The sequence below is a fragment of the Haliotis rubra genome, unplaced genomic scaffold (assembly GCF_003918875.1).
Source record: "Haliotis rubra isolate DU_JTF1 unplaced genomic scaffold, ASM391887v1 Scf65, whole genome shotgun sequence".
Taxonomy (NCBI): Eukaryota; Metazoa; Mollusca; class Gastropoda; order Lepetellida; family Haliotidae; genus Haliotis; species Haliotis rubra.
Window position 1 is genome coordinate 724183 of NW_025767357.1, and position 18851 is coordinate 743033.

At 40.7% G+C, this 18851-nt stretch overlaps 1 protein-coding gene across 1 annotated transcript; it reads left to right on the forward strand.

Annotated features, from left to right (window-relative positions):
* Positions 1-748: 748 nt before the first annotated feature.
* On the forward strand, positions 749-15548 carry LOC124257093 (cdc42 homolog). Its single transcript, XM_046691080.1, is given in 6 exon segments — positions 749-860; positions 11399-11523; positions 13053-13235; positions 14342-14539; positions 15237-15254; positions 15256-15548. Coding segments are annotated over 5 exon segments (585 nt in total). The 5' UTR covers positions 749-860; positions 11399-11412; the 3' UTR covers positions 15331-15548.
* The last annotated feature ends 3303 nt before the right edge of the window (positions 15549-18851 follow it).

Sequence of the window (18851 nt, forward strand, 5' to 3'; positions counted from 1 at the left end):
ATTGAAAAAAGACAAAGTACCCCAAGGTGTCCAGCCAGGAATCATAACAAAACGTCAGGGCATGATGCAGCGGGCACTACTACGGTTAACGAAACGGGCGAGATTGTTTTCGCTGAGATACTGGTGACAGTTAATCAGCAATATACATTAACAATGAGGAGTTCCATGGTATGAGGGGCGGTGGGGTAGCCTAGTGGTTAAAGCGTTGGCTCGTCACGCCATAGACCTGGGTTCGAATCCCACATGGGTACAATGTGTGAAGCCCATTTCTGGGGTCCCCCGCCGTGATGTTGCTGGAATATTGCTAAAAGCGGCGTAAAACCAAACTCTGTCAGTCAGTCCATGGTATGCAGATCACGCACGCACGCACGCACGCACGCACGCACGCACGCACAAACATAATTTCGTTTTGGACCTGGGGATTAAATTTTCAATATCCTCATAACCACCGTACCTGATCTGAATATTTATTACATTCTTGTCTTGCATATATTTCCCTGCTATAAATATTGAAATAAACATAACCGAGTGTTGCTCAATTTCTGTGTAGTATACCTGTTCTATTTTCGTCACCTTACGACATTTAACCCAACTTCCTTTATAAGACGCCATAACAATTACGCGTAATACCCATAGATCTACGCAGTTTATCAATTCAATAGACCGTCTTATAAGTCTGTGTATGGGTTGTCTCCCTTAGATGCAGCTGCGACTAAAAATAGTTTTTCTAAATATAGACAACCAGAGGTCTGGTATATATTGTGTTATTGGCGACTCGTTCAGGACACTTGACAACATTGACGGGGATAGAGTCACGTTGCTTGAACATTGACAGGATTACATTGAACATAGCAGGAAAGGTAAGAGGTGTTATAAAACTTATAATGTATGAATACGATATATAGATTTATAATCCACCCAAACCTAAACTAAAAAGCGAGTGAATCACTTTGAAACGAAAGAAGATAGCAAATGTAGAAAAGTCCCCCAGTTAATGAAATATTAAGTTTTGAAATTTTAATTTTTGTCTCTCATGTCTGTCTTGGAAGTGATAAACGTTAGTCAAGGAACACGCGTTTAAAGTATTGAATTTCTTGATAAAGGCATTTGAAAGGAGTTTGGATCTTATGAATAATGATATTCAGTGTATTCATATCGAACCCGTTTTTGAATACAGGGATACACGACGACATTGACTTGTGACAATTGAGGTTATGTGGTTCGAACACATGGGTAGAATGGATGACATTTACCCCCCGAAATATCACTGTGCCCTTTCGTGATATAGCCTCACTGTCTGTCGAACACACGCACGGCAGATTAGCTGGAACATGTGAAGACGGCTTCCACTGCACATCTACGTAATCTTAGCATTGCAGCTGTAAATATTTTGTTAACTGGCTGAGCGAGGGAGTGATTTAACGTCAAATTGACAATAGCTGACATTTCAGACAGACCTCGTGTCTGTCACAGAACTCCCTTAGAAGCTGCGTATGTGTCATGGATAAAAGCATGAATTAAAAGTAATCAAGATACAATTATAATCCTAGTTTGTATATACATTAACGATACTATTATTATTGTTTTATGTATAATATCCTTAAAACAACGACAATAAATACATGACGCGTTGTATCATGGATAAAAACCTCTTTTTAACTGATGAAGGAGCAAATATTAGCTTTGAAACGTCGTATATATATATATATATATGTACACACACACACACACATATATATATATATATATATATGCATATATAATGGTTTATTTTAATGAGTTAAGTTTTACGCCGCACTCAAAGTCGTATAAAGAATAAAAAGACGTTATCCATAAAACGTGTCATGTATACATGTTCGTCCAACTTCTAAATGCCTTACAGCAACTTCAAATGACAATAAACATCCACAGTATTGAGATGTTAGTAAGTAAAACACATGGTACAAGCAAGCTGCAGTACAAATCACGCTTAAACAAGTTTATTACTTCTACAATATAGTATAAACAAAATACATATGTTTAACCGCCGGCTGTAACTTGTGTTTTTGTACTTTAATCAGCTATGCAATAATACGGGTGATGTGATCTAATGTTATCTCATAAACGAGGCGGGGCGGTGGGGTAGCCTAGTGGTTAAAGCGTCCGCTCGTCACGCGGAAGACCCGGGTTCGAATCCCCACATGGGCACCATGTGTGAAGCCCATTTCCTGTGTCCCCCGTCGTGATATTGCTGGAATATTGCTAAAAGCGGCGGAAAGCTGTACTCATACACACGCTCATAAACGAGGCAGGTAAGTTACACATGATTCATACAAATCGTTAATTCTATTTTGTACATTACTGTAATACAGATGACAAGTGACAAATCATTAAAATGTGGCAGTATACGGGGGCACTATCTAGACGCCCATTTCTGGTGACCCCCGCCGTGATATTGGCGGAATATGGCTAAAACTAAACTCACTCAATTTCTAGACATCCTGTTTTGCAGGAACGCAGATTCAGCCTCCGAAAAGACGAAGGAACCTTTGTAGTGAGTGAGAGAATGAGTGTGTTTAAAACGTTCAGCAAAGGTCAGCAGCCTTTTATGTTAACTTAAAAAATGCATTTGTCCAGCAAATTATACAAAGAGTTAATAGCTGAAAACGTTGTATTTGACGAAACCCAGCAAAATTCAGCTCAAAAGGCCCAAAACTCAACTACACCACCAAAGGTGCAGTGGGATAGCGTTCTCTCGTCATGTTGAAGACCCAGGTTCAATTCCCTACACACATGGGTGATATTGCTGGGATATTGCTAAAAGCAGCGTAAAAGCATACTCACTCACTCACTTGTCACCATCAAACATGGACTGTGTACCTTTTTAGTCGGGTACTATATATGAAGGACTTATGATAATGGTGTCTGTACAAGACAAGAAGCATTCCTGCTATCAAGCCTCCACAGCAACGTAAGGACTGACTGACTGAGTTTGGTTTTACGCCGCTTTTAGCAATATTCCAGCAACATCACAGCGTGGAACACCAGAAATTGGCTTCACACATTGTATCCATGTAGGGATTCGAACCCGGGTCTTCGGCGTGACGAGCCAACGCTTTAATTTAGGCTACCCACCGCCCTCAACGTAAGGAAGAGTGAGAACAATAGAAGCGATATTAATTGTAAGGATGTGTACATCAAACAGATGTTTCCACGGTAATGTCGGTTAAGACTTTGCAGGGTTTTTGGGGGTTTTTTATGGGTTTTTTCTTTTGTTTTTGTTTTTTATTTGTTTAACACCATCCTCAGTAACGCTTCTTCCTAGATGACGTCGGTCTGTAAACAGTCGAGTCTCCAACTGGGCCCATTTGCACAAAGCGATCTTAGCTCTACGACTAGTAAAGGAGTGATGATCACCGTAGCACTAAGATCCCTTTGTGCAAGTTGGCCCAGACATAAAAGTAACATGTGTTCGTATGTGATTAGCATAATATTTTTGTGATGAATCACCTTTAACCCTAAAGAATATTTGACTAGTTGGGAGTTTTTATTTCAGCCTGGGCATGGGGCGGTGGGGTAGCCTAGTGGTTAAAGCGTTCGCTCGTCACGCCATTGGGTACAATGTGTGAAGCCCATTTCTGGCGTCCCCCGCTGTGATATTGCAGGAATATTGCTAAAAGCGGCGTAAAACCATACTCACTCACACACAACTTCAGCCTGGTTCCCTTGGTATGCTGCGCCAGCGCTACCCTGTGTACAGCTATCGCAGTAAACCGAGAACCGGTCTATTCTTCACTAAGCTCGCATTGATAATAGCATAGGCTATTTTTTGTTTTTAAGTTTTGTTTCGCTGGTCTCTGGCACCGACTAAATACAAATTAGAGTGAAAATTTCAGTAAAAACAACAAAATAAACCCACCCACCCCAAAGTAGTGAGTAGTGTATATTTACTGACTAACGACAACGCATAGGCAAACCTGGAACCGTACGATGCGCAAACAAAAAAGAAACCCTCCACCCCATTCCACCCCACCAACACCAAAACAATATGTAAGTAAGTTTTGTATTGTTTGCGGCTGTTGGTATGACACGTGTCCCTCATTAGCACTTCATTCAGTGTGTGACAAACCAGGTATGTGTTACCTTAACAAGAAGAGGAAATGTACACATTACCATGGTAACAAGGTGCAGTTTTTGAGTTAATCGAAAGTTCTGCTTGGTATTTAATTTCCTTTCCATTACGTATTTCACAGTTGTCACTGCACGACATTGACACTTGAGGGAAACTGTGACTTATAGTTCGCTTGTACCAAGAATCACGACCACCACATTCTTGCTCTTCACAGTCTTTGTGCCTTTCGTGTCGGAGTTTTCCTTTATCACGTAAGTAATAGTCATATTCAGGTTTCTATTTGGGTGAAATGTCAGCTGCTTATTGTCGTAAATTTCCTACACAGAATTCTATTGGGGTGAAATATCAGCTGCTTATTGTCGTAAATTTCCTACACAAAATTCTATTGGGGTGAAATATCAGCTGCTTATTGTCGTAAATTTCCTACACAAAATTCTATTGGGGTGAAATATCAGCTGCTTATTGTCGTAAATTTCCTACACAGAATTCTATTGGGGTGAAATATCAGCTGCTTATTGTCGTAAATTTCCTACACAGAATTCTATTGGGGTGAAATATCAGCTGCTTATTGTCGTAAATTTCCTACACAGAATTCTATTGGGGTGAAATATCAGCTGCTTATTGTCGTAAATTTCCTACACAGAATTCTATTGGGGTGAAATATTAGCTGCTTATTGTCGTAAATTTCCTACACAGAATTCTATTGGGGTGAAATATCAGCTGCTTATTGTCGTAAATTTCCTACACAGAATTCTATTGGGGTGAAATATCAGCTGCTTATTGTCGTAAATTTCCTAAACAGAATTCTTAACTCGTGTCGTTTTGTCTGATGACATACGGCACTACTGACTTGATGATACTACTTTATAACTCCGCTGTGGTAGGTACTGGTTTGTTTCTAGTCGACTTTACAGTATTTATCTCGTTCGTTATATCCGACGTTCAGGGCAACTCGGGAATAACTATTGGTCTTTGTTCTTTGCGACTATTCCTCATCCATCTCAGTTCGTTATAACCGACATGCATCGCAGTTCGTTACAACCGAAGTTCAGCCCAACTCGGTAATAAATATCGTTTTTTGTTCTTGGCGACTATTCCTCATTCATCTCAGTTCGTTACAACCGAAGTTCAGCCCAACTCGGGAATAAATATCGGCCTTAGCGATTATTCCCCAGTTAATGTCATGCAGTTAAGCAACACTTTGTCAACACGTCACTGGCTTGTTAATGTATATAATGTACTTCATCGCGATGGCGTTTTAACGACAGATCAATGTTCAACTTACACCCTTTCTGATTAACTAAACCAGGGCCCCGTTTCACAAAGCTATCGTAGCGCTACGACTGTCGTAAGTCTATGGTGCGGTTTAGGAGGTACGACAGTCGTAGCGCTATGATAACTTTGTGAAACGGGGCCTATTTAAAAAAAGCAGTGCCTTTTTTGTGCACCCATCGTAGTCCTGGCGATAGACACGCCTTACAGCCATTAGCGTAGACAGGTGATTTCACGGATGTGTTAAGTGGTATGTGAGTCTGTGTGAGGTAAAGTGGCTATTTTCAGTGTGTTACATTTGACCTATTGAAGTTGGTCAAGTTAAAAGAAAGGTTATTGCCTATACAACGTTAAGCCTATTCCCGTTTGTGTGAGTAGACCTGTTTTTCAGCAACACCCCATGCTTATGCTTCGGGTTTCATAATGGACGGGGCGTTTGTTCTACTAAACTATAATCGCCTTCAGCTGGGGATGGCATCGACTGATCATTAAATTTGGATGGCGCAGTATTATCGGTTATCACCGTTTGCTGTGTGTGAAGCCCATTTCTGGTGTCCGTAGTCGTGATATTGCTGGAATATTGTTAAAGGCGGCGTAAAACCATACTCACTCACTCACTATTCCTGCTGTAGTGCTGTTACTTCCATCTCTCACAAAATATATTCAGTACGATAACATGCATAATTCGTTTCATCACTAATGTTATTATTAACTGCTGATATATTTTTAAGTGTTATGTTGTATTGACCGTGGCCTGAAAGATTTTGTCTTGTTTGTGTATTCTTTGACGCCGCACTCAGCAATAATCCAGCATATGACGGCAATCTGTAAATAATCTAATCTGTACCAGAAAATCCAGTGATTGAAGTCATGAGCATCGATCTTCGTAACTGGGGTAGGATGACATATGTCAAAAAGGTCAGCGTGTCTGACCACCCGATCCCGTTAGTCGCTTCTCACGACAGGCATGGCTTGCTGAAGACCAATTCTACGTTCGGTTTTTAAATTACATTTAGCGGTCTTAAATCAACGATAAAGGACCGCAAAATTGAAAACAGAGTAGCTTTATCTTCTAATTAACACTCGACTAGGAAATATCACCTTGCAACTGGACCTTTCGACACTGGTTCAATGCATGTGTTACGTAACATTATTCTTTTTACCATAAACATTTATATAGTTGTACCAAGATAAAGGACCGCAAAATTGAAAACAGAGTAGCTTTATCTTCTAATTCTAGCACGACTGATAAGCGTTTTAAAACCGAACTGTTTGGCGCGCAAGAACACAAGGCGCAAAGGGGCCTTTTTCCAGGAAATCGCTTGGAATCGTCCGGTTGAGGGACAGGTTGTGTAATGAACAAAATAAGACATTTTCAACAACATAAATGCTATATTTCAGGAAACAATATGCTTGTATTTGTAACAAGTAGCATACGTAAATAAAAAAAATGTACAATTTATACTGTGAGCAAGTACAATTATTTGATTTTTCTCAAGCGAATTATTGATCTCACCTCCTGTATGACAATCGACTCGCCCAAATGCAAGCCGTGAACTCGCTAAGTTTAGTCGCCGCTAACTTTATTCACGGAAATAATTGTTGATAACCACCCTACTATTCCCAATTTGGAAAAGACCTGACATGCCACGTTTTATGTGGGATACATGGACAGTGGAAGTGGAAGTCTGGGCATTGCGGCCGGGACGGAAGCGGTCAGGTAAGGATGTGTGGGCCGACGTGTGTTGTCGACGTCAACACACGTAGATCTGGACCCGCTTTGAATATACTGCCGTTTTTGCGCTGCTGACGGATTTTCCAGTTTCGTAGTTTCTTCACTGGGATTAGGGTAAAAAAATTCTTCTTCAAACCATTCGCTTTTTACTTCAAAAACGCCAAAGATGCTGCCGAGATAGAAATTGCCGATGTCCGACATGTTTGTTTACAAACAATAGGGTCAACGAGTTCGTTGTATTCATACGCGGTGAATCGGTCACTTTAATTAGCGGTCCTTAAACTGTCATTTAAGTACGGTTTTGATGAGCTCTCAGCCAATCAGAATCGAGTAGCACACATTGTCGTGCTAGAATGTATATTAATACTTTCTGAATATTCATAATACTAACACATGTTAAATGTTTCTACATACACGATGACATTGTTAACTGGTTGCATGTTGTGAACGCCCTTATCTGGTATTTCGGATACGCCTCTCCGCGCCTCTATTCAAAGGGTACAATTTACCCTGCACAGCTGCACAAAAGTGGAACCTAATTTATTGCTGGCGTGCCTTGTAAACACACACAACGACGTCTCTTTCAAATGGCTTTTAAAGATATTTATTATGAGTAGAAATCCTGCACGTCCTAGGAAATTATTTGAACGTGTTTGCTTGGTGTGAGGTTCTTGCCACCTCAAAACTAAGTGTATCTGCAGTGACATGTTGTAAACTTGAACTGTAGCTCGAAACATCGTTGAAAACGCTGTAATGTTATTTCCTAACGGACATAGATATTGTATATATGACAATACTGACATCCTGCTTTTTTCGAACTATGGATAAATAGTAAATTACTAATCCCCAGGGTACCGAAATAGAATTTTGTTATCCACAAACCTAATGTTTTGTTTAGTTGACATTTTTGTTCAAAAACTGCTTGAATGGAGTTATAATGTTGAGTTAAAATATGGCGGCAACAAAACGTTCGCCATTATGACGTCACTAACGTTGAATAACCTAGTTTGGTTACACATCACTTGTTGGATAACTTTCAACGGGTTACACAACACGTGTTTCAAACAACCAAAATTATCTCATGAAGATATTCAGAACACGTGTGTAATAAGTAGATATATTTTCTTGGTTACCACGCCATGATGTAGGTCTTGCGAGGAGAGTTTCATGTCGCGGTCAAGATTAATGCGTTATGATTGTACGTGTGTGTGCATGCATGCGCGTGTGCGCTTGCGTGCTTTGTGCGGGCGCGAGGCTGTCTGTGCATGTCCGTCCCAAGATGACGGTTTTATAGGACTATCAAACTACGATATGCCGCGGTTTTACATTGATACACCACTCTGACACACTACTGACTTCGAGCAGGTAATTATTTTATCCCCGTTATGCCGAACACCAGGCGGAGTAACAACAAGTACCACCTTTAAATGCCTTTTGGTACGACACGACCGGGGATCGAACTACCGACCTTTTACTTTATGGGCAGAGGCTCTATCTACTATACCACGGCTGGGGGATAAATACAGTATACACCACGGCGGGTGGCTATAAAGAACGCGATATAACGGACTAGGGGTCGTAATTGAAATACCGTCAGAGCGGCGATAAACCTGGCCTGGTCGATGCCTCACTAAATCACCCATCCACGGCCCCACTTCGCGCATGGTCTAACTTCGAGTGTACAGTTTCACTACATAGACATATGAAGTTTACAACATAAGTTTTTAAAACATATTGATATACATCGTGTAACAGAGCCACTTAGTCACAGCGCAAACACAACTCGGGGTTCGGCCAGCACATGACTTGCACAATACTCAATACGGATATGTGTTTTAATGACTCACTACCTTGCCGTGTCGAGAGAGGGGGGTATTGCACACCGTGGAAGGTCTCACACTCTGGCGACACGGGACAACACAGTGACACGGTATTGTTGGGCTTTGCTTGTCACATATCTTGATAAAGTGCGAATAATGTACAGCTTTTTGCTTGTGAATATCCGAATATGAACTTACCCTACATTGCACAACCTATTCTCATGTGTTTCACCATAAAAGAGGTGTGAGAAAGGAAGGCGAGATATGTCGATGGGTTTGTGAGAGGTCGGAGCTGTGTTTTGAAATCAAGGTGGACTGTGTAGGCTTGGCTTAGGCTCTCAATGTAGTCAGGTTCCTTAGCGCCAGCGCAGCATACCTAGGGAACCAGGCTGGTTCTCACTCTCAGTAGGGTTTCGTTAACACAGATGATGATCAGCTCAAAGTAACAGAAGAATACCTGGATGTTGTAGCAGGGATAATCTACAACAACGTTATAAAGTCTCCCTGGTTGTAGCAACCTTACGGCCTGTATACAGTATAGGAATTAGGGCTGTAACGATGCTTTGAACTATCGAGGGATTGCATTTGTTGAGTCTCCGATAGCAATTAATCGATGGTAGAAACGGTAGACTATCGATAGTTTAGTAATTGACTTCCGTTGATATATGACCAGCTCAAAATACAGGAAGTACCAGATTCGTTCACTTTGATTTAGAGTTATACGCCCCTGTTACCTATTTAACACACTTGATTTGGGTTTCAAGTTTCTTGTCAGTTATTAAAAGAGACTGAAACTACTTCAGCTTGGTTATTTATTTGAATTCATATAACTATATATTTAAATGAGACAATTCAAGGAGAAAAAACTATTGCAATAGTATTTCAATAGTTGGTCGCAATAGACTATCGCTATCACAATAGTATGTTGCAATAGACTATCGCCATCGCAATAGTATGTTGCAATAGACTATAGCTATCGCAATAGTTGTTTGCCCCTCAATAGTCACCCCTATTATTAGGAATGTCAAAATGGGAGTGAGTGAGTGAATATTGCTTTACGCCGCTTTTAGCGATATTCCAGCAATATCACGGCGGGGGACACCAGAAATCGGCTTCACACATTGTACCCATGTGGGGGATCGAACCCGGGTCTTCGGCGTGACGAGCGAACGCTTTAACCACTAGGCTACCCACTGCCCTATGTTTAAATGGAGTGAGTGAGTATGTTGGGTTTTACGCAGCTTTTAGCAGTATTGGACAGCAATATCACGGTAGAGGACACCAGAAATGGGTTTCACACATTGTACTAATTTGGGGAATCCAACCTGGGTCTTTGGCATGACGGGCGGACGCTTTAACCACTAGGCTACCCCACTGCCCCATGTCTAAATGGACCGTTCGCACTATTGGAATTAAGAATTGACTTCAGAATTGTTTGCGTTAATGAACACACTGCGCAGCGTGCGTAGAGGGCACACGTTGTGTTTTCCCCCGTTTAGAACTCCACGAACACATATTCAAAACAAATACGCCAATAATTATAATCATAATAATAATAATATGATGATGATTAAATCATTTAATCCTAATGATATCGCCCAGTACAATAATCAGCCATAATCCCATACCTTTCTGTTATTTACCAATCAGGAAACAAATGTTCTTTAGTGTGGTCTAATCGTTTTCGGTTTATGTAATCAAAAAGAAATCAAAATAGCTTAGTTAGCCAAGAGAGACACACGGATTCGCTAGCGATTTACTTGTAAGGAAATAAAAGATTAAACCCACCCGTTTATTCATAAACACGACCACGGTATATTTTACCTGGTCGTACCTTCTTTGTTCCTCCAGTCTAAGTAAACTGAGGGTCAGTGTCATTCGTTACTAGGGTTGGGTATTGCCATAATTTTCGTATTGCGAGATATTCTGATATGTGTTGGCGTATTGCAATATATATTGCAATATATTGTGAAAGTGTAACACATGGTTTAAGGTAATGAAATTACTGTTTCCTTTCTTTCGCAACAATGCCACTGGCCACGGCCAGGACTGTCAGGATTTATATGGTTTATAAGTCACGCAAATGCAATTATATGACCTATAAACATTCTCAAAACTATTAATGTATCATAATATAAAGGATATAGAAATTGTATTAGTATTTTTGACTACATCACGAAAATTACCCATCACGGTCACGGAAATTGCCGATCGTATCGGGTGAACCGGTTCGCGAAAAGTATACCGCAATATATCGTATTGTGAAGTTCGAATTGCAACATACCGGTTAACCGGTATTATCGCCCACCCCTATTCGTTACACTAATATAACAGTGTAACGGATAATACTGAGCCTAAAATTGTAGCCAGACTGTTCCTCGGAGATCTATACTTTAATTTATGTAACAGCTCTTGTTTGAACTAGTAGGGATATCATTAAAGTAAACTGTTTTGTTTCAGAGTGAAAACTAAAAATGGCGATGCCCACCCTGAAGTGCGTTGTGATCGGCGACGGAGCCGTGGGGAAGACCTGCATGCTGTATTCCTATACGACAAATACCTTCCCCCAGGAATACGTGCCCACGGTGAGTGGGGTGGGTGTGTTGGTGTGGGGAAGCCTTAATATGATGTCCTAAAATATATAAGTCAGGATAACTTGCTCATGGTGGTGGTGGTGGTGGTGGTGGTGGTGTGGGGTCTTGGGGTGGTTACTGGTTGGGTCTGTTAGGGTGGGAAGCCTTAATATGATGTGTGTGATTTGTGTGTGGGGGTGGGTGGGTGGGTGGGGGTGGTTTAGTCTGTTAGGGTGGGAAGCGTGTATATGATGTCCTAAAATATTTGCCTCAGGAGAACTTACTCATGGTGGCTGGGGTGTAGGTAGTGGGTTAATCTGTTAGGGTGGGGAAGATTTTTTACGATGTCCTATTAGTATATCCCTAACGATGACTCGCTCATTGTGGGTAGGGTTATTGGGCGGGTCTGATAGGGTGGGAAGTGTTTATATGATGCCCTATAAATATATCCCCCGATGATACGTGTCCGAGGTGAGAGAGGATGGGGATGGGTCTGACTGAGTGGGAAACACCTGTATGCCGCATTTCTATATATAAGCGAGGCTTACTTATTCACATGGAATAAATACACAGACTTGATAATGAAATGTATTGATAATTGTGTATCTACGTCATCGTAAAATTTAAAGTTCAAGATTGAGTGGGAAACACCTGTATGCCGCATTTCTATATATAAGCGAGGCTTACTTATTCACATGGAATAAATACACAGACTTGATAATTAAATGTATTGATAATTGTGTATCTGCGTCATCGTAAAATTTAAAGTTCAAGTTTGTCATTGTCTTCGCACAACGTTCCATTTAGCATTGCACTTTGTCTTTATCCATGTTCATGGGGATAGGCGGCGGTAGGGTAGCCTCGTGGTTCAAGCGTTCGTCGTCACGCCATTGACACCTGTTCGATTTCCCACGTGGGTACTATGTGTGAAGCCCATTCCTAGTGTTCCTGAGTGAGTGAGTATAGTTTTACGCCGCACTCAGCAATATTTTAGCTATATGGCGGCGGTCTGTAAAAAATCGAGTCTGGACCAGACAATCCAGTGATCAACAGCATGAGCATCGATCTGCGCAATTGGGAACCGATGACATGTGTCAACCAAGTAAGCGAGCCTGACCACCCGATCCCGTTAGTCGCCTCTTACGACAATCATGGGTTACTGAAGATTAATATTCTAACCCGGACCTTCACGGGTCCCTAGTGTTCTGTCTTGATATTGCTGAAATATTGCTGAAATATTGCTGAAAACGGATTAAAACCATACTCACTCATGGAAATCCGTGGTTAGAATAGGTTCCCAACAACCTAAGCTTGTAGGAGGACATAGATGGATTACGTGGAAAGGTTGCCCACAGTAATAATCACTGGATTGTCTGTCCCAGATTCGACTATTCACAGTCCAGTATCCGACACCTTGAATCTTGAGTTTGACGTTAAAAACAAAAAACAAACAAATGCATCGTTGTTGTTGGTTAATGTTACAATTATGAACAATGCAACACGTATACAGGTTTAATGTTTACCTGTGTTTGCTGTTCCAGGTGTTTGACAACTACGCCGTGACAGTGATTATCGGGGGCGAGCCCTACACGCTGGGTCTGTTCGACACAGCGGGACAGGAGGATTACGACCGACTCCGCCCACTCAGTTACACGAACACAGATGTGTTTCTACTCTGCTTCTCAGTTGTCTCCCCTTCGTCATACGCAAACATCAAAGAAAAGGTGAGCTGCCACTATTGGCTGTCGTCCCGGGCAAAGACATTGCGGGAGATATTCTTCACCGGGCTGTCTCCAAACAAAAACACGATTGTTTGCCGCAATGATAATTTTACACTCGTCAGAGAAGATTACTCGATTCCAATAATTATTCACTGTACGATATCGTTGCCCGCTTTCACAGGCAAAACGATTTCTGAAATTATATACCGAATTCGGATTTTCTTTCTAACAACACGTCTATGAAAGTTATTTTAATACAATCGTCTCCTTACAGTCCTCGCCGATACACGTGTAGCCCTATTGTTGTTCAAATTCTCAGTTATATCACCCAAAGGTGAAATCCTATTGTCTCTGACCAACCTCAAAAGTTGTCGATTGTCCCGAGGAGTCAGTTTTCTCATACGGCCTGTTCTGGGAACATTCTCGACTGATCCACGTCGATTAAACCGCTTTACCACCGAATATCACAGGCCCTCGTGTCTTTGCGAGGATTAAAGATGTTAAAAACACATAAAACATTTGAGATGACCCCCGACTCGAAATTCTCCACAGTACAATACATTATGACGTCATAATGTATTGTACTGTGGAGAATTTCGAGTCGGGGGGTCATCTCAAATTTTTAATATTTTGTAATCTTTTTATCTTCGCAAAGACACGAGGGCCTGTGCCGAATATACGCTGCTTCGAGGCATTCCAAAGAACCTTGCAATGTTAGAACATTTTTCGCCACTTTGAAACTTTTTTTACAATTAATTTCTAAAGTGGCTCCGACAAATCAGCCGATTTCCCCATTGTTGCCGGAAATAGCCAGAATTTGTAGCAGACGACAAATAGATTAAAAATAGAGTCACGTGACAGACACGTGACATCATGGTCGATCATGTGACAAAATATTACGACGAAACGCGTTGTCGTTTTTGAGTAGCAGTATTTTGAAAACGAACATCGCTAAACTCGATATCAACGCCGCTACAACTGTACGTAATAACATGGCCACGCGCTGTACATCAAAAGACGATATTAATGTAGCTTTTGCTCTTAACATCACATTTAATTTACTGCTTCAGATGTGATTATGATATTTACTTTTCGTCTTCATGTTTCAGTGGATCCCCGATATAATGCACCATTCTAGGAACACACCGTTTCTTATCGTTGGGACAAAGGTAGATCTCCGAGATGACCTGGAGACCATTAACAAACTTGCTAAGAGGAAGGAACGGCCCATCACCGCGGAACAAGGGAAACAACTCGCAAAGAACGTGAAGGCTGCCCAATACGTCGAGTGCTCTGCCCTTACACAGGTGAAGTATCGCTATGAATTTATTTATAACGTGGTTTGGGCAACGAAATAGTTGCTTGTCTTCATTAAATTTGGTATGCATGATAAGCATATTCATGGTGACGCAACAAGTTGTAAAGTAATGCATTTCATTTAAACTGGTTTCACTGGTGATATGCACAGGTAGCTGTGCTCTTGATGAAGTTATCACTTGTTTGCTGTTTAACGCCGCACTCGACAGTTTCCCAGTTAATACTATTTAACTGGGAAACTGTCGAGTGCGGCGTTAAAATAGTCGAGTCTGGACCAGACAATCCAGTGACTGACATCATGTCGATCGATCCACTCAATTGGAATGCGGTGACATGCATCAGCCAAGTCCGCGAGCATGGCCACCCGATCACGTTAGTCGCCCCTTCCGACACGCATGTTTGGCTGAAGATTTTTTAAACCCTGTTCTTCACGTGTTCCACCAATAAATAAATAGGCTTCGCCTAAAGGCGCACCTCAACACACTGCATTCCGACGCCAAAGACGATTGGTACTCCCCGTTTGACGGTATATGGGAATGCATATGAAACGAATCGGTCCGCTGCAAAATCGTATTTGTTGTGTTAGAAAAGTATAATTTGTAATAATTATTTTCTTTTAAAATCCACACTGTTCTTCTTTCTGTATAGTGTAAAACTTATATTTACTGGGTTTTTTTATGTTTGTAGCGTGGACTGAAGAATGTTTTTTGACGAGGCCATCCTGACAGCCTTGGACCCACCTAAACTCAAACCTTCCGGCAGAAAATGTGTCATTCTGTGAATATTCTACACATGGATAGGTTTTGCTGTACGGAGTTCTCATGGATGAATGGTAGACGCTGAGAAACACTCGGATCTCATAGCACATGGATCAGTACTCATGACCTTTGTGGACAGCAACAGTTGAACGGTGAAACTTATCGTCATACTGTTATCTTCTTGTTATATATCAAGTTCAACAACACAAGCTGTACAAGAGCATCACGAACTTCAATTGTCACAGTTGCATATTATGTACAATAACGTGCCATAAGTAAACGGACAGTTGTGTGACGTCACAAACCCGGAAGTGACATATTTATTTGCTCACCAAAGACATAATATACAACTGAGCTTCCTGATATTTGGTAATGTAGCCATTTGACGTATAAACCTTCAAAATCCTGCGAGGAATGCTTCTGAATAAGTTTATGATGTAGTCAACAGTCAAAGATCCCGTATGTCACGTACGTCGCCTTGCAGATCTGTACATAGATGGTGTTGTGACCTAAGAATGAACTTGAAACAAACTCAGCAGGCAAGTCTTTCTCCCTTAGCAGTGCAATTATGTGTTAAATTTGCCATACTGCTTCTGTGTCTGCTGAAATGAAATCATTAGTAGACATTTCTCTCTGTGGGACATATGGTGGTCCATGCTATTTATCGGCATGGTTGGTCTATTTCCGAACCGATGTAACTGAACCTGCTGCATGCTACGTAAACAAAGAGAAGTCATCGTGGTTTAATAGGAAATACTGATCTCAATATCCGACATACTGTTAACAAGGAGATAAAACAGGAATATGACCTCATCTTTGGCCTTGTCGCCCATTATGCTATATCACCATGTAGCACTACCTCCGCCATTAACAACAGCAGCAGCACAACAGCCACCACCGCACCACCGCCACACCTACCACCAACAACACAAGAAGGATCGGACAACACACTGCTGTTTACCTCCAGAGACTCTTTTTGCTAATTCTCTATTGTGATGGGATTTTTCTCGTGCAAACCGAAACATGAGTCTCATTAACCTGTTCAGACAATGACCTACTTTTCAGCCGATCCGAATTTTCTCGTGTGAAAGTGAAAATAGACATCACAAACAACTATGGTTACACTGAATTTCAATTCCTTGTTTCATAAGAAAATGGTATTTACAAATTAATTTCAATTCTAAATTTTAATAACATCGTATTTCTATATTTTATGGCGAGGTGTAGGCAGCATGACATTAACTAAGACGTCACAGACTGCCCCAGTTTGAGGAGGTCGTAAAATGATTAACAATGCATCTGGCTCCTTCACAGAACACCTGTTCTGTGTTTTTTGCGCTTATTCAATGTAGCTCTGTAACGCACAATGTGACTGATATAATATCAAGTCCGTACCAGACCGCCAAACTTTTCTAGCGGCAGAGCCTCGTTTTGAGCTCGCTATACGACAGAGCACGCTGCACGACATGTTTGCAAGGATTATAAGGAGCGTAGTGTTGCAATATACAAGTGCTTAGATGTCAAATAATACTGATGAATATTTATGTATCCAGTTAAATGAATTTGTCTCAGAATTCAGGACTGTTATTGTACTAAGTTGCGCAATAGGACGGAACCCAGTCAACAGGAAACGAGACTGTTGTGGAATCAATGTTTTGACTTGTAACAAAGTGTTAACTGAACAATCTGAAAATCTTCATAACGTCCGTGATTGTTAATCGTTTTCCTTACAGAACAGGACCCAGGCGAATATAAAGCTAACAGAACGATGATCGTGTGCCGTGTTAAAAAGTGTGGGAGTAACGATCACCTTAGCGCTAAGATTTGTAAAAATGGTCCGTGTACAAGCAGAAAGGTTTATACGTACAGTGAAGGAATAATGTGTTACATGGCAGAGATCACTGGATTGTCTGGTCCAGACCTCGGCCATATAGCTGGAATATAACTGAGTGCGGCGTAAAATCAAACTCAGTCATTCACCTACATGACAGACAAAATGGTGATATTTTCTTGCGTATAATATTTTCATGGTGCTTCATTAGAGCCTCATTAGGGCGTCATCAGATCCACGTGGTTGTCTCATTGTCATATTGGATATTGCCTTTGTCATCGTTCATAATGTCTTGTTACACATGTAAGTTTCTTAATTGTTGTTTGAAAACAAACTGTATATGTATTACGCACGCACGCATGCACACACGCACACATTCACATATAACTTCACTATTTTTGTTTCATTCATGTGCATATGTTCAGATTTATGTGTATTAAAATCATGTGTTCACATGTCCACGCCATCACGATCACTTATACGGATTTGCTTAGTGAAGAGACACCTTCCTCAGAAAAATATAACATGAAAATCAAGTAGGATATTAAGAGGACATAATTAACATTTAAGTGTGTTGGTGAGAATTCGGGGGCGTTTTCTTTACAATCGTTCGTAATGCTATGTACAAATGAAGATATGTGTACACAACTCCACAAAACAAAATAATCAATTTGGTTTTGTCATTACTGTTTTTTGACATAGTGTATATATTATTTTAAATATACGACGGTCACATTGGCAACACTTAACGAATCATGTGCATGAGAATTTTGAAGAGATGTTCACATAAAGTTTCTAAATGAGATAGATACATTTATACAATGGATGTGTTGAGATGGACGTTGTAAATAGAATTATTTATCTTGCATATATGTAAACACTGAAATAAACGAAACTATTTTTTTCTCCCTTCGTCTGTGTCTTTTGTCATATATTCTGCTAACCACATTATCAACATTGAATTCTGGTGACTTTAATTCAACTCTCATTTGAACGTGTTTTGTTCAGGAGGATCGTTGGTCGACGGAGTTCATGACATGACGCTGCCCACAGAAGCCTTTCACGTAACGCTGGCACGATATGATGTTCTCAGACATGAACTAATGTTTTAAATTTTAAATGAATTAAAAGAAAGTTTGGGTAAGACTCTTTAAGATTCGTTCAAACCAGTAATTGTACACTTTAAAGTAAGATCAACCTTTCTAAGAGGTAAACATCTGTTTGATGAAATTTTCTGTATAAAGTTTAAGGGCTACTGTGTATATGACAATCTATATAGGAGGTGGAGACAGAAAGATTATTTAATTAAATCTCACCTCACATGTAAAAATACGGGATATACAAGCTAGCTATAGTACAGAATAAAGGTGAGCCACTCGTTCAGGGTTGTGAGAGACTATCGTAAACGTTAAGAACAAACATAAATATACACCATGTGCGTCTTCTGGTCAACCTTTACTTCTTTCGCACTGTACATCCAACAGCTGCTAGAATATAACACTTAAGAGTCGTCTCCCTTGGGTGTTCGCTCGTAACCAGGGCCCTTATTCTCGAAACGTTCGTAGCCCTACGCACATCTTAAGTCCATTCTTAACACATTGGCTACGATCAAAGTTAAGAATTCTTAAGGCTACAAACGTTTCGAGCATAAGGGCCCAGGATAGACAACCCTTGCTGTAGTACCTACGTCACGCCGACAATGGTACACTAGCA